Here is a 26,660-nt window from a genome sequence, read left to right as displayed (position 1 = left end):
CCATCTCGAAGGCTAGCTCAGATAAGGCAGAGGAAGAAGAGGACGCGAGATGAAATGTTCTCTGAAATCATGGAAGTAACCCGTAATGAAAGAGCTCATCTGAAGGAGTGGAAGGACGTAGTAGCAAAGTACAGGAAAGATGCCAGTGAACGTGAGGATAGGAGAGACGCTCGAGATGAGAGGTGGCGGCTGGAAGATCAGAGGTGTAGGCAGGAAGATTAGCGGTGGCGAGATGCAACGCTGGAGCTGCTGCGTGATCAAACTGATATCCTCCGACATCTGGTGGATCTTCAGGAAGAGCAGCGGGGTCACAGAGTACCGCTGCAGCCCATGTTTAACCACCCTCAGTACTCACCATGTTCCATATCATCCTCACCCAGACATGTAAGAACGCGTGGGGGAAGGCTTTGGGCACCCGCCCACTCCACCCCCGTGGACAGTCCAACCAAAAGGCTGTCATTACATTGAAATGTGCTTAATGGCCTTTTCCTTCCCTCCTATCCTCCTCCCAAACCACACCTGGGATACCTTGTTAATTCTCTTCCTCTTTTTATAATTACATGCTTTTTAAACAATAGTGACTTTATTTCCTTAAGCAAGCTGTAATCGAAGGGGGAGGGTGGGTTGCTTACAGGGAATGACTTTTAATAAAGAATACATGCTTTTTAAACGATAGTGACTTTATTTCCTTAAGCAAGCTGTAATCGAAGGGGGAGGGTGGGTTGCTTACAGGGAAGGAGTCAATAAAGGGGGGGAGGTTCATGGAGGGGAAACAAACACAGCAGTCATACCGTACCCTGGCCCATGATGAAACTCATTTTCAAGCTTCTCTGATGCGCACCGCTTCCTGGTGAACTCTTCTAATTGCCCTGGTATCTGGCTGCGTGTAATCAGCGGCCAGGTGATTTGCCTCAGCCTCCCACCCCACCATAAAGGTCTCCTCCTTACTTTCACATAGATTGTGGAGCACACAGCAAGCAGCAATAACAAAGGGGACATTGGTTTGGCTGAGGTCTGAGCAAGTGAGTAATGTGCGCCAGCGAGCCTTTAAATGGCCAAATGCACATTCTACCACCATCCTGCACTTGCTCAGCCTGTAGTTGAACAGCTCCTGACCACTGTCCAGGCTGCCTGTGTATGGCTTCATGAGCCATGGCATCAAGGGGTAGGCTGGGTCACCCAGGATAACTACAGGCATTTCAACATCCCCAATGTGCTTGCAGCACCATTGAAAAGTACCCCTTGCGGTTTATGTACTGGGTGCCCTGGTGCTCTGGTGCCAAGATAGGGATATGGGTTCCATCTATCACCCCTCCACAGTTAAGGAATCCCATTGCAGCAAAGCCATCCACTATGACCTGCACGTTTCCCAGAGTCAAAACCTTTCATAGCAGCAGCTTAATGATTGCTTTGGCTACTTGCAACACAGCAGCTCCCACAGTAGATTTTCCCACTCCAAATTGATTCCTGACTGACCGGTAGCTGTCTGGTATTGCAAGCTTCCAGAGGGCTATTGCCACTTGCTTCTCCACTGTGAGGGCTGCTCTCATCTTGGTATTATGGCGTTTCAGAGCAGGAGAAAGCAAGTCACAAAGTTCCATGAAAGTGTTCTTACGCATGCGAAAGTTTCGCAGCCACTGCGAATCGTCCCACACCTGCAAAACTATGCGGTCCCACCAGTCTGTGCTTGTTTCCCGGGCCCAAAATCGCCGTTCAATGGTTAGAACCTCCCCTGTTACCAGCAGGAGCTCCAAAGCGCAGGGGCCTGCGGTTAGGGAGAATTCAGTGTCCATGTCCTCATCACTCTCGTCGCCGCGCTGCCGTAGCTGCCGCCTCCTCTCCTGCCTTTGCAGTTCATGGTTCACCATAGACTGCACGAGAATGCGCGAGGTGTTTACAACATCCACGATTGCGCTATTGATCTGAGCAGGGTCCATGCTTGCTGTGCTATGGCGTTTGCTCAGTTCACCCAGGAAAAAAGGCGCGAAATGGTTGTCTGCTGCTTTCAGGAAGGGAGGGGTGAGGCTGTACCCAGAACCACCCGCGACAATGATTTTTGCCCCATCAGGCACTGGGATCTCCAGAATTCCAAGGGGCAGGGGAGACTGTGGGAACTATGGGATAGCTACGGAATAGCTACCCACAATCCAACACTCCGGAAATCGATGCTAGCCTCGGACCATGGACGCACACCGCCGAATTAATGTGCCTAGTGTGGCCGCGTGCAATCGACTTTATAATATCTGTTTTATAAAACCGGTTTATGTTAATTCAAAATTATCCTGTAGTGTAGAGATAGCCTCACTCAGTCCCTAAGCACCTTGGTTTCTGCCTGTGGGCATGCACACTGCTGCCTCCCTCTGGACAGCTGGTGGCTTATCTCTTGCCTAAACCTCAGACATTTACAAACTGGTTGTTCAGCCACCTAGGTCTTGTGTGAGATCTGAACCAGTAGGTACCCTCTGAGCATGTCTACCTGGTTGGGCCCCTTAGGTGAGTTCAGACAAAACAACTGGGGGACGGGGAGTTATGGGAACTCCCTCATAACTTTTAGCCCAGTGATTACCTGGGATGTGGGAAAGATGCAGTTCAAGTCCCCACTCTGTCTGAATGGGAAAAGGGATTTGAACAGAGATCTGCCACCTTCTCAGGGCAGTGCTCTAACCATTGAGCTATGGATTGTTCTCAGTCTCCTGTTTAACTCTGGATAAATAATCATTTCGGCCAGAGAAAGAGAGTGTGTACAAGATGAGTGACTCCCTAGCTTGGTGGGAGATCCAAGATCCAGTCCTACTGCTCTAGTGACTTTTCAATTATTTATCCAGAGTAGAACAGCTTCAGCAGGAGACACTGAAGGAGCCCCACATCAGAATATCCCATAGCCCAATTGTCCCTATCATCCCACCCCCAGGACTTCTTGCAAACTCTGAAGAGAATTCCTGGCTGTGACTTGCTAGCAGAGATAAGTGCTTCCCTACTGCCTGGACTTAGGCGCGTATCACTGTGAGAGGGACACACAACCTCTGCTTGGCATCTCCCATTGGATAGCTTAGGTAGCTACTTGCCTACTGGGCTGGCTTTTGTGAATTGCATCCTAAAAGTACATTTACACAGCAATGAAAAAAACAACCCATGCACCAAGTTTCAGAGCCTGGTACAATTGACTTGGGCTGTAGGGATAAAAATGTCAATGTAGACACTCGGGCTGGAGCCCAGGCTCTGAAGCCCACTCCCCTCACAGGGTTTCAGAATCTGGGCTCCAGGCCAAGCCTGAATGTTGACACTGCAACTTTTATCCCCACAGCCCAAGCCCCATGAGCCCAAGTCAGCAGACGCGGGCCAGCCATGCTCATGTTCTGGGTCTTTTATTGCAGGCTTGTTTTCAGGAGCATCTCTCTCCTCATTCATTGTATAGGGAGCCTAGGTACCTAACTCAGGCTTTATGAATTGCAGCGATTTTCTAGGGGCCTAAAAGTTTGGCACTGTGATGCTCAGTGTCACAATGCTTAACTCCTCTTGTGCATCCAGGCCGAAGTGCTTTCCTGAATTCCCTATCCAGATAACTCAACAATAGCTAGGCACAAGTTGCCTTGTTAGCTTTAGCTGTACAATTTCAGTAGCACATTAGCATTCAATAGTGTACAATTTCAGTATCATCCAATGGGTAGGGTACTGGACTGAGGGTGATGGGGCTTGAATAATATTCCTGGCCTTACTGCTGACAAGTGTAACCATGGGCTAGTTGTTTTACCTGTCTGTTTCCTTTGCTATCTGAATTGGCAAGAGACACAGTGTCCTTGGGGACGGAACTGTCTCTTCTTTTGTGAAGGCCCCTCTCGACGGGGGTCTCTAGGCACTACTGTAAATCAAATGTTGGATATAAGATTTTGTCTTCTGGAAACTACTTGAATCAGCTTTTCTGGCTTTCGTTTCCAGAGCTCACCATGTTTACAGGAATTCTAGTTTACTAAATGGCTAAATACTACATTGTAATTTGTGGTTTTACATTGTCGCTTTCAGCCACTTTTTGCATTCAGCTATAAAGAAAAATTTCCTGTTAATGGCTGGAAAGTTTATGATCCAATGGCAGAATATAAGCGGCAGGTAGGTTATACAAGTAATCACCTTTTTCTTTTATTTTGATAGTCTTCTGAACCTAATTTACCTTTTTTTAGAAATGTTCACAGACAGTTTGCAAAACTGAGTACCTAAACTTACTCTTTTAAATCCATATTTAGACATCTAAATGCAAGTCACTTGATTTTCAGTAGTGTTAGGCCCCCACAAACCCCATTGAAATCAGGTGGGATTATAGGTGCTCAATACTGGAGGAAGTCTCTTGGTGTTTACATAGGGACCTAAATTCATATTTGGAGACTTAATTTTAAGCACCAGTTCTGAAAAAGTAGTCTTCTCATTTAAAAACAAATATGAACAGCAGTTACACAGAGGAATAATTTTAGTTTGGTCTCCTTATTCCAGCAGTTTCGTGGTGTAAAATAATTTCTTTCTATTTCATTATAGGCCCATTTTTTACTCTCGTGCAAACCCATTCAAATGACTGTTGCTTTTTAAATTATCTATAAGCTTTGGGGCTTCATACTACCCCATATCTTTGACCAAAATATTGAGAAATACTTCTGCTCACATAATCTTTGAAACACTGGGCAGAACAATGTGGGTATTTTTTTTTTTTAAAAACGTAATGGATCATTCTTTTTTAGAGTCACTATACAACACACACATGTAAAGATCTAACTTTTTTTTAAAATATTGGATAAATGTTTTGCCTCTGCACAGGGTTTGCCCAATGAGAGTTGGAAAATATCCAAAATTAACAGCACCTATGAACTTTGTGATACATATCCTACTGTCTTCGTTGTGCCAACCAGCGTGAAGGATGATGACCTCTCAAAAGTGGCAGCATTTAGAGCAAAAGGCAGAATTCCGGTAAGTGAGGCTTCTAGAATTCATTATGAATTCTCTCTGTATTTGTACTGTAGCTTCCTGAAGAAGAAGAAGAAATGTATTTGTAATGCATCTTATAAGAGATGATCTGAAATTCCTTTAGAGTTTTTAAAGGCTTCTGAGACAGCTATCCTGCTCCCTTCTTCAAGAGAGAAAGTATAAAATGTATAGAAATACAGTTACTGGTTTTGGAGCTGGAGGAAATTTTTTAAAAATTAATGAAGATAGTTATTGCAGGGTTAGTGTAATTTCCAAGTGGCTTACTGCTCTGTAATGAACTTTAGTTCAAAGATAGCGTCCGACACTAGTGGGGAACTGAAAGTATCAGGTTGTGCTCCCCCTTGCACCCATGGTAAGTGAGGTTTGAGGTGAGGTGGAATGTGTGCTGTATCACTCTGACACCACATCGTGGGCTTCCTGAGAATGGCCATGTGTTCTGAGTGGAGATTATCCTGCTCAGATGCTCATATAGAGGCCAGTAAATGCAGCCATATTATGCATGGGGAAGGTAAACTTAGAGAAGAAATGACAACCCCAGGAGGGAGAAAGAGAGGAATTTTAACATGATGTCCATAAGATATGAGTCATCTTGCAGTAGTTCCTGCCTGGGGCAGGAAGGAACGAGATACGTTCATGCTTCACTGCATAGACCTCCCTATGGAAGTAGCTTCCCGTTATCCCACCAGAAAATCCTCTTACTTTCTTTGGGCTTAAATATGGTATATTGAAAGTAAAATTTAAGGCTGTTTCTGAATGCTGTGGAGAATAAAGTCATAGTTGTTTAGAACTACTTCACATTTCAACCTAACTAAATTTGGAAACAGTGATGCCATGTCTTTTAGGGCATGGTATTAATCTGCCACTTTCTCATCATCTCACTTTTGAATATATGGGGTATGAATTATTCTAACTGAAATTTACATTATCTCTCCATGGGAAGTTGTACCATGAGTTATTATGACTGACCAATTGCTCTAAGGAATGTTAATTTGATGCTGGTGCACTATCCTGAAACTAACTTTTTTTTACACACAGGTGTTATCTTGGATTCACCCCGAGAGCCAGGCAACTATAACGCGCTGCAGCCAGCCACTGGTAGGCCCGAATGACAAACGTTGCAAAGAAGATGAAAAATACTTACAAACAATAATGGATGCCAATGCTCAGTCGCACAAGCTTATCATCTTTGATGCCAGACAAAACAGTGTGGCTGATACAAACAAGGTAGATCGTCATTATTGTTAAAGTGGAGATCACTTTGCCCATGTACTGAGAAATAAACGTTATTCTTATATTTTCCATAAAAGTTCACTTCTCGTAATAAGGTAATACATGTGTAAGCACTTTGATAGTGTCAAAGCATTCTATCAGTGTTAACTGATTCTTGCAAGAGCTCTGTGAATTATCGCTATCTCCAGTTTAAAGTTGTGTGGAGACTGAGGCAGAGAGATTGACTTGATTGTAGTCACAAGTGTTGTCAGAGCCAAGATTTGAACTTATCGGTTCCTAGCTTCTTGTCCTGTACTGTAAGAAAATCCTTCTGTCGATTTAGTAACTTATTGAAGACGTACTGCAATGGCCTGGACATGGACCAATTGAGTTTGTTACAGTTTGAGTCAGTTTTGTAACTAGAAGAAAGCTGTAGGAAGTAGAGATGTGCTGGTAATTATTGTGGTGGGAGGAGTGGGGAAAAAGCCTACATGGAATCCCCAGATCTATTTCTTATGTGTATGGCACCAATTACTGAAGTAATTGTGCACTGAAATAGTGTACTTACAAATAAATAGGGGTAGGAGTGGGAACGCAATAGTCCAAATTAACCTTAACCAGGCGCTTCAGAGGGAATGAACAGAACAGGCAGTCATCAAGTGATCCATCCCCTATCGTCCACTTCCAGTTTCTGGGAGTAGTTAAACCTCAGTTTTTATTTTTCTTAAAATGTGTTTTCATTTGTTCTAAAATAACCGCCTCTAAAACTTTGCAGAAAGCAAAAATACCCCTCAGGACCTTATCAGAAACTCTCTCTAAAATTTTAAATGATAGGCAAAAGGTGGAGGATATGAAAGTGAAAGTGCCTACCCAAATGCTGAGCTGGTCTTTCTGGAAATACATAACATACATGTGATGAGAGAATCATTGCGGAAGCTGAAAGAAATAGTTTATCCTGCGATTGATGAGGCCCGGTGGTTGTCCAATGTGGATTCAACACACTGGTTGGAATACATAAGGGTAAGAGACTACAGATGTTAAAGACATTGCATGCTTTTTGCTTTTTAAAGCAATGTATTTGCTTGAATTTCAATGAACCGCTCTAGAAATCCTTTCTCTGTGTTTATCGTGTCTTTGATCAGGATAATCCTAAAAAGTAACCCTTTCTACAAGTTTTATTTAGAACACAATATTTCAGATTAGATAGAATATAAATTTATGCCATACTATGTATTGTGTATTTCATACTGTAGGTATTAGGAAGTAATAAGTTAAATCCTGATAGTGTAGGATCACATTTGGTTCTGGGCAGCACTTAGTTTTCTTGAGTGTATGAATGTTGGCCAGGATGCCAGGATTATCCCGGCTTTTTGGAACACTGCCATGGGAAATTCAAATTCAACTTGGACAACTACCAGAGGGACCTTGTTTTTAAACACAGCAGCCCTTCTCATCCTTCTATGCCATTAATTAAGCATTTGTGGAGATGCATATTTCAGTGGGCCTGACTTCAGTGGAAGATGGATTGGTCCCTGTTACCATGTGGATTACAGTCTCCTTTTATTATTTAACACTGCATTAAAATAAGTCAGTCTATATCATGTTTAATTTTACTAAGTGTTTTATTAACCTCAAAGAAGCTTTAGAATGGATTTCTGTACTATTTTCCTTTCTTTTTGGTGGTAAATATTGATGGAATGGCATTTAATGTGGAATTTTCCTTATACAACTTCAAATCAAATGTGACTCATGCAAAGCATCTTTGGGTTGTGAACAAAATTAATCATATAATCTTAGCACTGGTAATTCAGCTTAACTGCTACAGAGAAGCCAGCAGAGGGAGCAAAAATGTACAAGAAATATTTGCTATTTTGGGAAGAACTTAACTTTCTTATTTAGTTTAAAATCTTCCATTCCTATCAAACTATTAAATATTCACAATCCCAAAGCCTTTTTCCATCCAAATTGATCAATTTGGTGCTTAAGTTTGACTGTCTATTTAAAAAAAGAACTTTCTGTGGACCAGATAATCCCATCTCACTCCCATTAACGGCAGTGGGAGCTCTCTGCTTGAATAGGATGACAGGATTGGACCCTGAAATCTCGATTTCATAGTTAAGTTTAGATTAATACCCTGAGAATTTTCAGACTGAAGAAGATGGTAGCAGTTGACATATGTTTAGTTCTATTTAAAAAAAATTCTGTCTGAATACAGCCTGTGGATGATGATCACAATTTTTCAACTTATTTGGTGCTGACTCAGACTGCAGCTCTCAAACTGCAGCTTAATTGTAAGAGACTTTGGTTATGTCTACACTTAAAATGCTACAGTGGCACAGCTGCAGCAGTTCAGTGTAAACACTAAGAGCTCATCTTTACATAAAGTAGTGAAGCTGTATCAGTGCAGCTGTGCCGCTGTAGCACTTTAGTGAAGATGCTACTACGCTGATAGGAAAGGTGGTAGCTATGTCAACAGGAAAAGCTCCCCCTTCAACATAGTGTTGTCTACACCGTGAGTTCGGTCGGTATAGCTTCCTTGCTCTGGGGTGTGGATTTTTCACACCCCTGAGTGATGTAGCTATACCAATGTAAGTTTGTATTGGCCTCACTATAGCAAGCGAAGGAGTTCTCCCATCTCTGTAGTTAAGCCACCTTCCTGAGAGGCAGTAGCTAGGTCAGTGGAAGAATTCTTCAGTCGACCTAGCACTGTCTACACTGGGGGTTAGATCGGCACAACTCTCTCTCTTAGGGATGTGGTTTTTTCATACCCCTGAGAGACCTAGCTATGCCAATGTAAGTTTTCAATGTAGACCAGCCCTTTGTGGTTTTCAGCTACCACAGTGATAGGTAAGTTAAAAATACTGAAAGAGAAGTTAACATGAAAAGTATTTTATGGAAAAAATAATTTTTAGTTTCTTTAAATTTTTTACCAATAAACCATTTGTCCAAAGTGGAACAAAATGCCCCACCTCATTCCACAAGGGGTTGCTAAACTAATACCTAGCTTTTGTTCCTTCTCCCAGTTTTTATTCACTGCCTGCATCTACTCTTTCCCCAGCTGTGTTTTCTGCAGTAATGCTTGCCTGACATGAGTACCATTCTCAGTGATCTTTCTAGGACATAGAGTGCTGCTATACCTATGTCACATGAATTATCTTTTTTCCATTCCTTTTCAAAGATCCAACAACATAATATTTTTGTAATATTTATAATTTTTCAGTGAAGTAACGCATTGGCTGTGACTTAATAAACATGTGAGAGTTGTATGACTAACCAGCTCAAATTGCAAGCCCTTTAATTTACTAACACAAGCTTTAACATTGATCTGTAGTCGTTTCATCCTTGCATACTTCAGTTTACCCATAAAAGAACAAAATCTATGTAGCTTTGTATCAGAAGCCTGAATGGCTTTCAAGACTGTGTCCTGTGCATGCACAGTTGCTCCAGTGGATGCAGGCTTTCCAGCTCTGGAAGTGTCTTTGCATGCCTTGGAAGAGAAAGATGTCAAGTGTCTCATTAGATGGCCTACTGGTGTCAGAGTTGGCTTTGCTGATGTCCGAATCCAAAGTCTGGAGCCCTTCCAATGGCTCTGGTTCTTGATGTTTCTCACATAGTTGTCAGTGCTTTCAGGAATCACGTGGTGGACACAAATATGTGCCGGAGAGAATACTCCAAGTTAAACAATTGAATAGCTGCCAAACGTGACTGAGGAAATCAATAGAAGGACTTTCATTGGAAAAAAAATAAGTGTAATGCTCACATGAGTTGCTACCGTCTTGTGCCACTCTGACTTCTGAACCAAGTTATTACTAGTAGAAATAAAGACCTATTCCCTATATGAACATCATGTGTACTCCGTGCACCAACAAATCAGGGCAAACGATCAGCAAGCAGCACATCCCTTTTCTTGTCTGAGCTGCCCAGTAATCTTGCTATAGGTTTGATTAGCTTCACTCCGCTTTGTACTTACTGGTTGAAAACTGAATGCTGAGGAAGAAAGATTATAATAGTTTGCGGGATAACTGAATTTATTAAAAGGATTGATCTTATTCTGTAGTCTTGAGTAATGTTTCTACTGAATAGTATAAAGTATATCTAAATATTTTCTTTATGAACAGATTTTCAGGAGATTCTAATGTTAATTTAGAGTATATTTGGACATATAATCGGGTTTGAATTCTAATTTTAAAATATAACATTCTAGGACTGAATGGAAAAACAAGTCTTTACTACAAAGTGACATTTTAACATGCTGCTTTCTTGTTTTTTAAAAGATGCTTCTTGCTGGAGCCGTAAGAATTGCTGATAAAATTGAATCTGGTAAAACATCAGTTGTTGTACACTGCAGTGACGGCTGGGATCGTACAGCTCAGCTCACCTCTTTAGCCATGCTCATGTTGGACAGCTATTACAGGACTATCAAAGGATTTGAAGCTCTTATAGAAAAAGAGTGGATAAGTTTTGGACATAGGTTTGCAATGGTAAGTTGAAAGAATTATTAATAAAAAAATTATCTCCTTCAAATCTCTTTTTTTCTTTTCTTTTCTTTTTTTTTTTTTTGGTCAGGTGGCTTGTCCCTGTGTTTTGCAGCATTTAGAATAATGTTCCGGCAGTATGTGAAGAAAGAGAAATATAATTGATTGAGTGTTCTGTTGATGTGATAATGCTGTGTGTGAAATATTAATACACAATTGTCTAATATAAAGTTTACAAGAGGGACAGAGTTTTAAGCCAGTAGCACAAGACAAATATCGAGACTTTTCTGGAGGAGAGGAGGATTGCAGAGCATAGTGAAAAACTTACATGAACAGATCTTGCTTGGGGAAAATGAAAATGAGAAAGCTATGGCTATCATGTAGGTAAAAATCACGGAAGTCATCATCCCACTTCACCGCCACAGTGTTTAAAGAAAGGAAAAAAAATAGCTTGAGCTGGAATATTAAAAGATTGTGGTGCTGTATGTGGCCTTCTGAACTGGAGCTGTAGCAGTAGTGACATTTGGTTATGGCGAGTGGGTATGGAATAGTCATAGTTTCCACACAGTCCTAGTAACTACCTTTCAGTTAAAGTTAGTTGATTCAGCATTATAATACGCCAGATTTCCTAAATCCATTCCCCCATGGAAATGAAGTAGAGGATATATCTCCTGCAGTTCTGAACTATTTATTCTTTCCTCTTATGCAGGAAGAAGCAGATGTCCTTATGCTGAGTCTTTGAATCAACAAGTGCATTTGGGGGTTTAGTGGGATGTCCACTTTAAAAATAAGTTTAATGTCCCTCAGACCATTGGAAAATGGGTGGATTTTGTGGACTGCCAGACTATAGGACTATATTTGTGAATCAATTCTGGTGGGGGGTTTTAGTTATAGGAAGGGTGGAGTTTAGCTTGAAGAAAGGTGTGCTGATCACAATCCTTTAAGAACCTGCCTAAGATATTTGCAGAACTTGCGTTATTGGTTGCTGCTTTAAATGGACTTGACTGAAATGAAAGCGTCTGTTTTTCAGCGAGTAGGCCATGGAGACGATGACCATGCTGATGCAGACAGGTCTCCCATTTTCCTACAGTTCCTTGATTGTGTTTGGCAAATGACGAAGCAGGTAAGAAAATTTAATAGGCTGTTCATGGGCTGTTCAGCCTTTTTATTGAAATGCTGATCCATACAAGCAGCCATATTTTCCTTAAATGTGCATAATCTTAAATGTTGACTAAAGAATTTTAACTGTGGGTAGTCTACTGCATACACTATAGGAAGAACAAACCCATTATTTCATGCACCGTTAGTACTACTTTTTCATCTAGAAGAGATGTGAGATGGGCTAGTGTAGAAATACTGATATGAAGCCAATGGCCAGGCATTTCTTTGTGTTCTGAATAGACTGTTTAATGTGCATTTCTGCAGACTGAAGCGCTGAATTATCTCAAAGCATTTTAAATTGAAAAATGAGTAAGATTAATGGCTCTTGCTTTTTTGAACCCATCCTGCTTAAAGTTTAGTTTTCCCAGTGGTTAGAAACAGATGTGACTAGACCACCGTGTATTATGTGAGGTCTTGCAAGCTGAGCATTCAGTTTACTAGTAAGCAGAGATGCAATTCTGTGAATTGTGGTTAAAGTGAAAACTAATATAGAGTCAAATGGCTTTTTACCTAGCAGTCTTTAACCTGACTGAAATAAGCAGTGATGGCAAATTCAAAAGTTAGATTTTCTTTAAATAAATAAATATGCAGAGTGGCCTACCCTGACAGTTCAGTGAAAGTTGGTTTTCTTCTAGAATCTTCCTTTCTCAGAATTCTTTGATTAAATGAGTGAGAAGTAAGAGGGCAAAGTACCTTTGTTTCTGTTTCAGCAGTGCAGTCCGTGTATGTTCACAGGAGATTATCTGTATTTTAAAAATGGCACAAATACAATCTGATTGTGGATCAGAGAGGACCTACTTTTCTAATTGTCTCAAAAACATGCTTGCATACTTAAAATGTGTGTAATAATATTTCCTAATTTACATATACTCCAATATTTACCTGCTGTAATATGCTTTCCTCCTTCCACCACTAGCTTTACATCACAACTGGGAGAAGATCCTTTTTGAAGGGGGTAGTACTTAGAATATCAAAATGTTACGGTCCTCACAAAATGTTACAGGTGCATTATCTTGAAGGCCCATCACAGCCCTAGTTTTCCTCTTACTTACACTTCCATGGGAAATAAACTTCATTATAGATTAGAATTTCTTGTAGGATCTTCCATTCTTCTATTCTACTGAGTTTGACTGGAGCTGCTAAATCAAGTTGTCCAAACTAAGGCCTTGCTTCCAAGTAAATGTAAAACGTTTGACCCCTGAAGCATAGTAGACATCTGCCTCTCTTTCCTCCTGTAATAATACTCAACAAAGAAACTGTTCCTGCAGGACCACCTTCTGCAATATATGATGGGGGGTGTAGCAAGAGAATAAGGTGGAATAAAGAGCTTTCTATCACAGGAGCCCTCCTCCCCATCCCTTCTGCCCCAAATGCTCCATTCCAATCCTGCTTATCTTTTTGAAAAGGCTTCTTGTAAATTCATTGGTGTCAAAGTTTCATAAAATATTTTAAGACTTCCTGCTAGAGAATTTCCCACTCTTTGTATACACATATATTTTGGTATTTATATCGTGATAGACCCAGGCCAGTTGGGTACAGCAGAATAGCAGAAGGCAGATATACTGGCCACTGGATTAAGAGTGTTCTGTTCCCTGACTGACCAGAGCAGGGGCTGCTCCAGGCTAATGAGAACACCTGATTCTAATTAACCTGCAAAGAGTCAGGTGAGGTCATTAAGTTAATATGAACGCCTGACTCTAATTAAGGCCCTGCTGATACTATGAAAAGGGCTCACTCCAGTCAGGCAGGGGAGAGCCAGGGAGCCAGAGGAGAAGAAGTGCGACTGAAGGGCTAGTTAATGAAGACACCCCCAAACCATCGTTTAGGGAGCCCAAAGGTAAGGGTGAAGAAGGGAGAAGCAGGAGAGCTGTGGGGAAATGACCCAGGGAAATGTAGCAACTCTGGCATAGAAAGGTTGGCTGCCAACAGCTGCTACCATTAGGGTCCCTGGGCCGGAACCCGGAGTAGAAGGTGGGCCTGGGTTCCCCCCAACCCACCACTACAGGAACATCTCCTGGGAGGGGAAGTCAGGCCTCTGTCAGGACAGGAGGCTAAACTGTTCTGAAATAAACTCTCAGGGACAACAGAGACTGTGGGAGTTCTCTCACCGACCTCCTTGCAGGCCTGTGATGAAAAGGGCTCAGTAGACTGTGACCCTGGCCCTCGAGAGAGAAGGGCTACGTGGAGGGCCACAGTGAGCCACTGAGGCTGGCATAAACCACCTAGAAGTGCAGGACTCACGAGAGCAAGGTCAAAGCTCTGCCACAATATGCTATTGCAGTATGGTTGGAAATACATTTAAAACTTTGTCTCTGCTCTGAGGAAAGCCAAGAGTAAGTGCCCAGCAGAAAAAAACTCAGTTCTAAACATCTGGAAGGAACAAAAATCCTTCAGGGAGACAGTTAATTTAGAACAAACTTCTCTGTTTTTGTGATCTCCCTTTCTGTCTCTTATTTTTTGCTATAAACTGTTTAGTTCTCCTCTAGCAAAAGGACTGTGCAACAGTTTTCAAAATTTACATCTGTGCAAAATCTGAATCCAGACTGAATTCTGAAGTTCTTGAACAGCCACGGCACTGAAAAAATAAGGTTAGAACAGGCAAAAATGAACATAAAATGGTCTGATTCCCATATTTTTCCATTCTAGCAGACTGCAGCACATGTACATTTTTGAAACATGCACTTTTGGTGAGATGAGAGAATTCCTAATTTTCCAATAAGATATTAATTCCTGAATAGCTCCAGAATCTTAACAATGAACCTCAATCCTTAGCAGCTATACATTTTTCTGTTTTCTCCTAGCCTTGATGACACACACGTAGAGTAATGTAGAACTTGAGATAAATGATGCTGGCTGTTAATAAAGAACATGTGCAATAAGTGAGGGGTTCTCAACCTTTTTCTTTCTGAGCCCCCCCCCACACCATGCTATAAAAACTCCATGGCCCGCCTGTGCTACAAAAACTGTTTTTCTGCATACAAAAGCCAGGGCCAGTGCTAGGCTGTAGCAAGCAGGGCAGTTTCCCGGGGCCTGATGTCACAGGAGTGTCCGCACCACAGAGGACCTGCAAAACTCAGTTGCTCAGGCTTTGGCTTCAGTCCCAAGTGGCAGGGAGGTGAGGCTTCAGCCTCCATGGGTCAGTGGAGCTCCTGGACTCCAGCCCCCACGGGGCTCGAGGGCTTTAGCCCTGGGTCCTAGCGAGTCTGACACCATCCCTGCTTGGCGGAACCCCTGAAACCAATTCACAGCCCCCAGTTAAGAACTGCTGCTTTAAGTGATTCTAATAATCATGACTGACACAAACTTTAAATCGTAAAGTCCTCCCGTAATCTGTAGTCGTCAGGGCCGGCTCCAGGCACCAGTGTAGGAAGCAGGTGCTTGGGGTGGCCAATTCAAAGGGGCGGCACTCCGTCCAGTATCGGGGCAGTACATCTGTGTCTTCGGCAGCAAGTCCCTCATTCCCTCTCTTCCTCTTTGAGCTGCTGCCGAACTGCCACCGAAGAGGAAGAGAGGGAGGACCTGCTGCCGAACTGCCGCCGAAGAAGCAGCGTGATTTAGCTTGCGCCAAAGTGCCACAGCTCGTCTTTTTTTTGCCACTTGGGGTGGCAGAAAAGCTGGAGCTGGCCCTGGTAGTAGTTGAGGGGAGATGAAACAACTAATACTATGAAGTAGCCTATAAGTCTGCTTGGAATCACTGCAGTTCCAGTAATAATATGCCAAGTCTAATATTCAGCAGCCCAAATATAAGCAAAATACATTCAACTCTGCCGTGCCCAGTAGAGAAATTTCCATTATACTATACTATGTATTATCTTGCATTCATTTATTTACCGCTAGCATATCACCAATAATATTACTGCTTAATTTTACTAAAGACATAATAAACTAAATAACTGGACTAAACAATTTATAATGGTGTGAATATTATTCAGGTAATTTAAAGTTAATGATTTGAGGACATAACATTAAATATTGTTTAACAACATGAATGTGATACAAGTATTAGGTTATCTCTTAATTTAACTAATCACGAGAAATAAGCAACCCTTGTAAGTAAGATACTAAAGATAATGTTACCCTTGTGTGGTAACAACCAGGACTTGTCTCTAGCCAGAGATGCACTTTTCATTAATCTTAACAATGTACTCTCTTGGGATGTACAGTGCTCAAGCAGATTGTCTCAATCCACTTCCAGGAGAGTGAGACCTAAATCAGTGTTCCAGCTTAAAATATTACTGCAGTGCAGGGCAGGCCTATTAATCACAACATTTAACAGCAAGCTTCTTTTGTGGGCTTCAGAATCAACTCCGATTCAGCATCATCAGTCACCTTAAATTGAGAAATGTTCTGTAGCTTTCTTCACATAGCTCACTTACTGAAATAAATAATGAAGTCCAACAGCACCAGATGACAGATTCTAATGGACTGGATATTTTCCCAGAATTAGTGGATTGGTGGGAAATGAAATTTTCACTTGGGGAATTTTTCCATCTGAATCCTCAAGCAGACACTAATGAGCTTGGAAATTGAGAGGAAAGAATTTGTAGGTCAGTGATTTTTCAGCGACAGTATAAGAAGCTTTACAGTCTAGGTACATCAGCTTTCCAACAGAGATGGGGTTCTATCCAGAGATGGGGTTTCAATAGTACTATCACTTTATAAATAGTCACAGTGCCATCACTGGCATATGGAATTTTGAATATGCTTCACTGGATCGTCCTAGCTGCCATGTCAGTATTCATCTGATTAGTATGGACCCATCACAGCTTAGAACCCTTATGTGACAGGGCTCATTAAATGCTTTCAGTTAAAGAGTATCCCTTCAGGGGATGCTTTGTCTTGAAAGCTGTTTCTAATATTTCACTTTGAACCTTTGCATGCTATCTTTATTCATCTGTGTCTCGCTGCTGCTATGGGAAGGTGGAGACTGAGTTCAAGGAACATGTGGATTTTATTCATACCTCAGTTTTTCCAAAGCAGTTTACTTGAGCTTTTTTAAGTTTATATCAATACTTTTTACACAACACAGCCCTATCACTAACATGGTTAAATGGAGCTAGGATCTTAATTCCATTTGTTTAAAGGCAAAGCATGTCTTAAAATCCAGGGACTTCTGTTATTTATAAACCTAAATGATCCGTGTCATCCAACTCCTCACTTTCAAAATAAAAAAAATTCCTTTATAAATCATCGATAAGGCTGAGAGTGTCTTTTTGTATCATTTGGTTAATGCCCAGTCACAATTGCTGGGTTAGTCCTCTGAGCTAAATCCATAAGTGAGTAACACACTTCGTAATTGAACTAACTCTTGAGTCACCCGGTGCAGAGGTGTTAAATCATAGGATCATAGTAATGTAGAGCTGGAAGGGACCTCAAGAGGCCATCAAGTCCAGCCCCATGCACTGGGGCAGGATAAGGAAACCGAGACCTCCCTGACAGGTATCTGTCCAACCTGCTCTTAAAACCTGCAACGATGATGATTCCACAGCCTCTCTTGAAAGCTGATTCCAAAGCTTAATTACCTTTCTAGTTAGAAAGCTTTTCCTAATATCTAATCTAAATCATAGGACCCTGGACTTCAGAAAAGCATACTTAGACTCCCTTAGGGAACTGATGGGCAGGATGCACTGGGAGGCTAATATGAGGGGGGAGTCAAGGAGAGCTGGCTGTATTTTAAAGCCTTATTGAGGGCATTTACTACTCCCTGATCTAAGTCACTAATAAAAATACTGAATAGTACGAAACCCAGGGCTGACCCTGCGATACCCCACTAGATTTGCCCTTCCTGTTTGATACTGAACCATTGACAATTACTCTTTGAGTATGGTCTTTCGATCAGTTTTGCACCCACCTTCTGGTAATTTAATCTGGGCCCCGTTTCCCTGGTTTACTTAAGAGAATATTGAGGGACTCTGTTGAAAGCCTTACTAAAATCAAGATATATCACCTCTACTGTTTCCCCCGATCCACTAGGCCACCAACCCTGTCAAAGAAGCAAATTAGGTTAGTATGGCATGATTTGTTCTTGACAAATCTATTTTGGCTATTCCTTATAACCCTATTATTCTCTAAATGCTTACAAACTGATTGTTTAATAATTTGTTCCAATATCTTTCCAGGTACCAATGTTAGGCTGACTGGTCTATAATTACCCAGGTCCCCGTTCTCCTTTTTAAAGATAGGTACTACATTTGCCCTCTTTAGTCCTTTGGGAACTCATCCATCCTTAATAAATTCTTGAAGGTATTTGCTAACGGTTCCAAGATTGGTTCAGTTAGTTCGTTAGGTACCTTAGGATGAATTCCATCAGGCCCTGCTGACCTGAATATGTCTAACTTATTTAGTTAGACATTCTTTAACTTGTTCTTTCCCTATTTTGGTTTGTGTTCCTTCACCCTAGTTGTTAATATTAATTGTGTTGAGTATCTGGTCACCACCTTTGTAGTAAAGACTGAAGCAAAATGGGCATTAAACACTCAGCCTTCTTGATTTTATTGGCATTCCTTCCTTGCTAAGTAGAGGACCTACACTTCTTTTTGTCTTTCTCCTGCTCCTAATGTACTTATAGAACTACTACTTATTGCCTTTGAGAGCCCTTGCTAGGTGTAACTCATGTTGTGCCCTAGCCTTTCTGATTTTGTCCCTACATGCTCATGCTGCTCTTTTATACTCCTTAGCAATTTGTCCAGGTTTCCACTTTTTGTAGGATTCCTCTTTGATTTTCAGGTCATTTCAGAGCTCCTGATGGAGCCATATTTTGGCCTCTTGCTATTCTTCCTGTCTTTTCTTTGTATCGGGATAGTTTATAGTTGTGCCTTTAAAGTGTTTTTCTTTGAAACAAAAAGAAAAAGAAACTTCGAATGTTGCTTGCTCCATGTCTTAAATACTCACGTCAGCTTCCTGCACAATATGAATCTAGAAAGCTACCATTTGAGACTCTGCAATGACTTCTCATTATTGAGGTGCTGCTTTTTTCATAGAAGAATACTCCACTCTTTTAAAATTGTTTCTTCTCTTGTTTAAAAAGTATTTTCCTTTCTCTATAACTATTTGAGCCCCTCTCCATACTATCTAGGGACAGAATTACTTTGTCCTATGGACGGGGCAGTTGTGGACAGTGACAGAATACTTAATCTGATTATTGAGAGAATCCTCTCTCATTTGGATGACCACCACCCTTTATAGTTTTATTTATTAATTCTTTCAATTTGTAGGGCTCCTAAAATTGCCGGTGTCTTGGATTTTTACTTCATAATTGTTAAACTTTTTGTAATTTTACTATATATATGGTTGTAGGTACTTTAAACCCTCTAGTTAGTTATGAAGAAAGTATGTAATGGTGAGTATTGGCATAATATTTCTTTCATTCCAGATGTGAGGGATTTGCATTTTAATATGAAAAGGAAGATGGATTAGAGGATTATTCTACATAGTGGATAATAAACTCAAGGGGAGAATTAGGGGACAATGTAAACTGGGTGGAATGAAAAGGAAGTGTTTTTAAATACATATTTACTATTAAACACATTGTACATGCAATAATCTTCACTATTCAATTTATTGTACATTAGTTTAGTAAATAAAGCTCTTAAATGCCAAAAGTGGGGTTTTTTTAAGATGACATTCTATAACAAAGCCAGTAACTTGATGCAATGTTTGTAGGACACTGCCAGTCAGGGCTTCTCGGTCCTGTTGCTAGGTGTCACTGCTAGCGTTAGCAGATCACTCCATATTTCTGTTTCAATTTACCTGTTAGAAGAATGGATGTAATACTTGCTTACTTAGGAATATTAGTAAAGTGTCATTAGATTTGCAGTGAAAAGCACTATATAAGTACAGTAGAGATTATCAAAATTGCTTATCATTTCTAAAATTTGTCAATAGTTGTAAAACCCACTTTTTCCAAAAAATCATCCTTTTCTTGTGAATTTCTTGGTTGTTACCTTATTTATAAGGCTGCTTCTCTTTACTGTGGATAATAAAAGTTTAAAATAACTTTAATACATAAAAATCTATATTTTTTTTAAGTTTCCTGCAGCCTTTGAATTCAATGAACTGTTTCTGATCACCATTTTGGATCACCTTTATAGTTGTCTTTTTGGGACTTTTTTATACAACTGTGAACAAGAGCGATTGAAAGAGGTAAGTTCTACAGTTGCTTCTGTTTGACATGTTGATTTCATTCAGAGGTGCTTAGAGTGTGAGACAGAAGAACATTTGAGCCTGTGTTTTAGTGGAATTTATTTTCATCTAAGCCTGTAGAGCTGGCCTGGAAATGAATTTAATGTTATAGCTATATGAGAAGTATGTTTCAAACATCCCCATAACCAGATGAAGGGCCACAACATTGTTGAATTAAAACATTTTTCTAATTATGTTAGGCTCAGGGGCGGCTCCAGGCCCCAGCACATCAAGTGTGTGCTTGGGGCGGCAAGCCGCGGGGGGCGCTCTACCCGCACCGCGAGGGCGGCAGGCAGGCTGCCTTCAGCGGTTGCCTGCGGAGGGTCCGCTGGTCCCGCGGCTTCGGAGGCACGCCTGTGGGAGGTCCGCCGAAGCCGTGGGACCAGCGGACCCTCCGCGCTTAGGGTCAAAATGCCTAGAGCTGCTCTACACCTTCCACCCCTACACCTTCCACCTCATTGCAGATCATGAACTGCCGTTCCAGATGATGTCCCAGCCTGCGCACAAACCTCTAAAACACTTCTCTACGGATGGCCAAGAGAATTTTGGTAAGGAGTTCCATGATTGATGTGGCATTACCAGTACACTGCAGACTGGGGCATCATTTGAAGCAGGATTTGATTACTGATGATGGAACATGAGGCTGAAGGATGGGAGAGAACTTAAAATATTTTAGTGTTCGTGAAGTTAGCACTAGCACTCTGAAGTACTTTGTACCTTCTACAGCATGCTTCGTCCAGTCTCAGAGTATTATTACTATACTATACAGGATTCTCTGCTGCTTATGCTTAAAATGTACATTTGTGGTTGCCCTTCTCCTCTCCATCACACTTCATGCTTTCAGTAAAATAATTAACCGTCCCTTAGTGTTTTTGTTTAGCTTTGGTATTTTTCTGGCTTGGCTGGCTTATCTAGTACAACAAATGGCATGCGTACACCACAAGATGGAGCTAAATAATACACTCTCATAAGTACAGTACGTGATCCCCAGACAACTTTCTTTCACAAATGGATAATTGGATGCAGCTCCCTTTTAAAAAAAAAGAAAAGAAAAGAGCAATTTAACACACAGCTGTAGTAGAAACAGATGCTTTATAGTACTGAAGGAGTATAAAATTGCAAGATAAACTGATAAGGTTTCAGAATCTGAATTCTTGATTTTATGGTTTTATAGTGAGTTTTTTTTATTATATAGTTTTTTAAAAGTACAGATAAAGCTAAAACTGGACACTTAATTAGAAGTGGAATATTTAGATGGCTGTAAGCAGACAATGGAAAAAATAGATGACACTCATTTTCCTCAAATACGGTTCTGGTTATTCCAAAGGATGCATTCTCTTCACGGATTTCTAGCTAATTTAATTTTGTCACATTTTGGGTTAGCCAGTGCGTTGTTATGGATATGACCAGCTATGGTTACCACTGCAGGGTTATAAGCAGTGTAACACTAATCTGCTCAAACAGCAAAATAGCTCCCAAATAGACTGGAATCTCTATTCTGCTCCTGAACTGTTTTGTGGGAAAATGACAATCTTGCAACTATGTTTAAGTCTTACAGCTGTTCAGTGACATGGATATTGGGAATGTTCTGGGTGCTTCCTGTATTGTAGAAAATAAAGTTGCCACTAGCTTCCCTGCCCCGTTAGTGCAGTAACTGGTCTGGCTTCTTGGAAGAAATTTCCCCCAAAGATAACAGAAGGAAATGGTATTTCTGGGCTGCTAAATCTCAGCAAATTAAATTAATGTGTCTTTAAATAAATATTGTATATCAAATAGTTCTTGGAGCAAAAGAACATTACTATGCTAAAATGTAAAGATTTTGAATGACATGCATTATAATGGGTTGGCAGTCTTTCAGAAGTGGTGTGCTGAGTCATCATTTAATCACTCTAATTTAAGGTTTTGCGTGCCAGTCATACATTTTAACGGTTTTAGAAGGTCTCTTTCTATAAGTCTATAATATATAACTAAACTATTGTTGTATGTAAAGTAAATAAGGTTTTTAAAATGTTTAAGAAGCTTCATTTAAAATTAAATTAAAATGCAGAGCCCCCCTGGACTGGTGGCCAGGACCCAGGCAGTGTGAGTGCCACTGAAAATCGGCTCACATGCCGCCTTCAGCACACATGCCATAGGTTGCCTACCCCTGCACTGGAACCTCAGAGTTACGAACTTACCAGTCAACCCGACACCTCATTTAGAACCAGAAGTACACAAGCAGACAGCAGCGGGGGAGGGGGAAAGGGTGAGAAGCACATATAGTACAGTTACAATGTTCAACATAAACTACTAAAAAATGAATGGAAAGCAGCATTTTTCTTCTGCGTAGCAAAGTTTCAAAACTTTATTAAGTCAATGTTTGGTTGTAAACTTTTGAAAAAATAATCATAACATTTTATTCAGGATTATGAACATTTCAGAGTTACGAACAACCTCCATTCCCAAGGTGTTTGTAACTCTGAAGTTCTACTGTATACTAAAATACCATTCTTTTTATTTATTCAGGAGATAAATACAAAGACTGTATCTTTATGGTCCTACATTAACAGTCAACTAGATGAATTTACTAATCCTTTCTATGTAAACTATGAGAACCACGTCCTGTATCCTGTTGCCAGTCTGAACCATTTGGAACTGTGGGTAAATTACTATGTCAGATGGAATCCAAGAATGAGGCCACAGGTATGGGTTTTTTCAGTTACCTACTTGTGCCTTGCAGTGAAAAGTGAACTGAGCAAACAGACTTTGAAACATTTTAATTAATTAATTACAGTTTTTAATTTTGAATGTTCTCCTGTCTGAATGGTAGAGTGCTCTAAAACATGAGGTGATGACGTTATAAAACCTTACTGTCTCCCAGTTTTCATCAAAATCATAAGTGTACTGTGTACTATGGAAGAGGAGAGTTGCAGTATTCTTTTACTGAAGTTTACTGATTCTTCTGTTGCTCCTGGCCTGTTTTCCATGGCATGACAAATATCTTAGTGTTCCACTTTACTTGTTATGATGATGCTCAGAAGCTTACTGCAATAAAATACGCACACACAAAACTTTGGCTTATGGTTTCCAGTATAATCTTCAAAGTCCAAACACATGCAACAGCTTCTCATGCTGATAAATACAATGGACTGTGTAATCACAATTTACCAAGTTCACCTTTTCTATTTTTGGTCAGTCTAGTTTCAGATCCTGTTAGCCTGTCAGTAGAAAAGATCATCCCCATTTTTATTTAATGGACCTTCTGTCTTCTTCAGAGATAAAAAAAATAAAATGTGAAGTCCTTGGGGGATCACTGAAGACATTAAAAGAATGGACCTTTCCAACTACTGATATGTTGGTTTTGTTTAATGACTCTTCATATGATTCTTTCTTTTGTCCTGTTTTATGCTAGAATAAGGGAAAATAAAGTATTTAACATTAACAGGGAGCCCGCTGAAGGGTAGTGTAAGGGCAACTTCATAAGTTCCTTTATCAAACTGCAAAAAAAAACTTCTTTAAGCACGAAATGTTTGTAGTGTTTTGGAAGTCCACTGAAAAGAGAAATGATCCACTACCTGGGTGTAACTGAGGACTAAGGCCAGCCCTTTAGCATCTGTAAGAAGAGGTGTTTGAACCTATAAATTAATTTAATCTTTTTGGTAAGAAGAGAAACTCAAAAGAATTAAAGGGCAGTATTTGAATCAGTTGATATGTCAGTTAATGCATCTTTAGTTTTTCTGAATTACGGAGACTTTGGATTTTCAAAAGGGCGCATGGGTGTTAGGCACCTAACTTCCATTGACTTTCACTGGGAATTGTGTATACAATTCCCTTGGGCTCTTATTTGACCATTCCAATCTGTTGTAAAATAGTAACTTTCTGTAACCATTTTCTTCTTACTCCATTCTTGACCATCTCTGAATATTTGTTAATTTTAAGCTATTCTCTGCTTTGGAGCTATAGGATTCCAACTAAAGCCTGAACATACTGGAAGACAGTGCGTGTTTAAAAATCACAACCAGGCAGGGTATTTAGAGTTTATAGCGATTATGTTCTGTGAACAAGGGGCTATTTATAATTTATTGTAGCAAGAGGTGGCTGAGTGCACCAAGCGTTGGCAACACTAATTTAATGTTATAGTAGTACCAACAACTTCAATAGTAGGATTATGGCCCCATTGTGCCAGGCTCTGTGCAGTTGGGTGACACAGTGCCAGCCACAGAGAGTTCACAGTCTACATGTATGATAATGCAATGGGTGGATGGAACGGACAAATGGGGACATCTTTTGCTGGGAACCTTCTCACTAAATTGTGTTGCAGTAAGAGAGACACTTCTTTGTTCTTGAGCAAAAACCTGTTGCTCTAAATTGAAATTGGACTGCTGCTAATACTAAATACAGTTGTTACTTCCTTATCCCAACAAAATCAGGTGGCCCATACTACTTGATCCAAGAACATTATCTCTGTTGATAAAGAAGATCATTTCAGAATTATTCTTTCCTCCTTGAATTGGAAAGATTGACATTTGTACTCCACTTATGGGAGACCTGCTCTTACATTTTAGGTACTATATTCTTTCTAGGCTTACCTGCTGCCTTTCACTTCCAAATGCCTCCATACCAATCCACAATAGGTAGAATAATGCAACCCCTTGGAAAATGCTCTCAAAATTCTCCAATTGAGGTGAGGTCCCTCCTTTTTTCTTCTTATTTTTATAGTACTTTTCAGCTTAACCAGAAATGTAACAAAGAGGCTTTCAGCTATCTAGCATCTGTAAGTATTCCTTTCTTGGACCCCTCTTGGCTAGATTTTTCTATTTCAGAAGACAGGGCAAATCCATCAAAAAGACCATTCTTCCCAGAACACGGCTTCTGTAGATGTAGTATTTCAAGGCATGAACCTTTACAGTCACGTCTGCAGGTCATGATTAAAGCCTTGAAACCTTTGAACTGCAACCCCCCATTGCTGTATGAAAAAGGATTTATTTTGGTCATGAAATTTTCTATTAGGATGTACTTTAAAGTTTCATTTTGTAACTAGCTAGTATAATCCATTTGTATGTAGGTTGTGACCATATCTTCTCCTCTTCCAAAAGCAGGTTTTTCCTCTAAGGCCAGCTTCCTTTTATGCCTTCTACTATAGATACCTTATCCCTCTGTCTGGGAACGTTAACTTTTTTAATTGTTAATGTTTGTCAACTTTACTTTTCCTGATGACTTTTCTGCAGGCTGTGTTCTTCTGGAAGTGAGGTTGTTATGAATAAAGCAGACATTTTAAGAGCCCTAAGCTATTAATTTGATCAAATAAGTAGTTTTGCACATTTGTTCATCTTTTTATTTGTTTAAGCCCTTGGTCCAAATACAAACATGACAATGTTTGTAAATGTAGGCATTCAAATTAGGTGGTGAAATGTGTATTGTGTGTTTGTTATAACAAATCTATCCCCTATCACTTCATAGTTGCATCTACAAGAAGCTTAGGAGACGGAACTAATCCAGTATGAGAACTCATTTGTTCCTATCAATATGTTTTTATTGAGTGCCATCGATGTGCTTGATTTTGTACAAAACACAAAAGATGAAACTCTCCAAGAGAGAGCTTGTGTTATAGGCAAAGCTGGTGATGCTACCTAAAGTTAGGATTGCCCGACACTTCCCACTGTGGGAGCTTGTATTTAGTTGCTTAAAGCTTTGTTAAAATTTAAACATTTGGGCTGAAATTTTTGATATTCTGTATCTATCACTGACTTTTTCCCAATGCAAGCTTTGTGTCTGTGCAGCCTTCATTTGGCCCTATTATCATAGTGTGATCGTATTATTAAATACTGTTTTTTCCACAGCACCGTACCTCATTGAGTGCATAGGATGGACCTGCTCTGGGAATGCTCTGGATTGTATAGTGAGAGGCTGTTTGTTTGTAGGATGGCTGCCTTATTTCTTGCAGAAGTTGAAAAGAGAAGGAGAAAGGACGGTCTCATGGTTGAAGCGGTATAATTTTGTTGCCCTGGAGAATCTGAATCTGTCCTTCCCTCTGACACAGACTTCCCATGTAACCTTGGGCAAGTCACTTAAAATCAAACTTTTCATAGGTGGCCGCTAATTATGTGTTTGTCATTATGTGGGTGCCTGGCTTGATACCCCGGGATCCAATTTGCAGACGAGTTAAGGATTCATAGCTGCAACTGAAGTCAGTGGGAGCACTGCGAACAGAAAATGCTATGGAATGCTAATTTTACTATGAAAAATCAGGTCCTAAGCATCTCAAAGTGGGCATCCAAAATCAGTGGACACATTCAGCCTTAATCACTCTGTGCCTGAGTTCCCGATCTGTAAAAGGGGGACAGTTATACCACCTCTCCTCACAGAGTTCTGTGAAAATAAATTCATTAATATTTGTAAAGCCCTTAGATACTGTAGTGACGAGTGCTACAGAAAAGTCCACAAGGAAGCAAATAATTCTGCCTCCTGAGTAGAGTTTGGATAGTGTACAGTAAATAAGACCTAAAATTGAACAGTGGCGAGCAAACAAAATATTGAATAACTGCTTATTTTGTGCACTGAATAAGGCCTGGGTCCTGTTGGAAAAAATAGTATGTGGTCAGATAATTACTGTCAAAATGCATATGCACAAGGGAGCTGAACAGCCATCTCCTAACTTCTGGATACTTAACTTCGCAATCCTAGTGT

The 26,660-nt window shown here is 40.4% G+C and overlaps 1 protein-coding gene across 7 annotated transcripts in view; it reads left to right on the top strand.

Moving 5' to 3' along the window:
* The window catches only part of MTMR1 (myotubularin related protein 1), a 60,977-nt gene that overhangs the window by 22,349 nt on the left and 11,968 nt on the right, over window positions 1-26,660 (top strand). For 6 of the 7 annotated variants that reach the window (XM_030574920.1, XM_030574918.1, XM_030574917.1 and 3 more), the window contains 8 exons: window positions 4,021-4,104; window positions 4,801-4,950; window positions 6,004-6,192; window positions 7,012-7,197; window positions 10,452-10,658; window positions 11,683-11,775; window positions 19,842-19,955; window positions 22,500-22,676. In XM_030574920.1, coding sequence (XP_030430780.1) covers window positions 4,021-4,104; window positions 4,801-4,950; window positions 6,004-6,192; window positions 7,012-7,197; window positions 10,452-10,658; window positions 11,683-11,775; window positions 19,842-19,955; window positions 22,500-22,676 — 1,200 coding nt within the window. The remainder of the gene's footprint in view (window positions 1-4,020; window positions 4,105-4,800; window positions 4,951-6,003; window positions 6,193-7,011; window positions 7,198-10,451; window positions 10,659-11,682; window positions 11,776-19,841; window positions 19,956-22,499; window positions 22,677-26,660) is intronic. The other variant, XM_030574921.1, reaches the window with a different exon arrangement.

This window comes from Gopherus evgoodei, chromosome 9, assembly GCF_007399415.2.
Source record: "Gopherus evgoodei ecotype Sinaloan lineage chromosome 9, rGopEvg1_v1.p, whole genome shotgun sequence".
Classification (NCBI taxonomy): Eukaryota; Metazoa; Chordata; order Testudines; family Testudinidae; genus Gopherus; species Gopherus evgoodei.
This window is presented reverse-complemented; position numbering and strand designations above follow the sequence as displayed.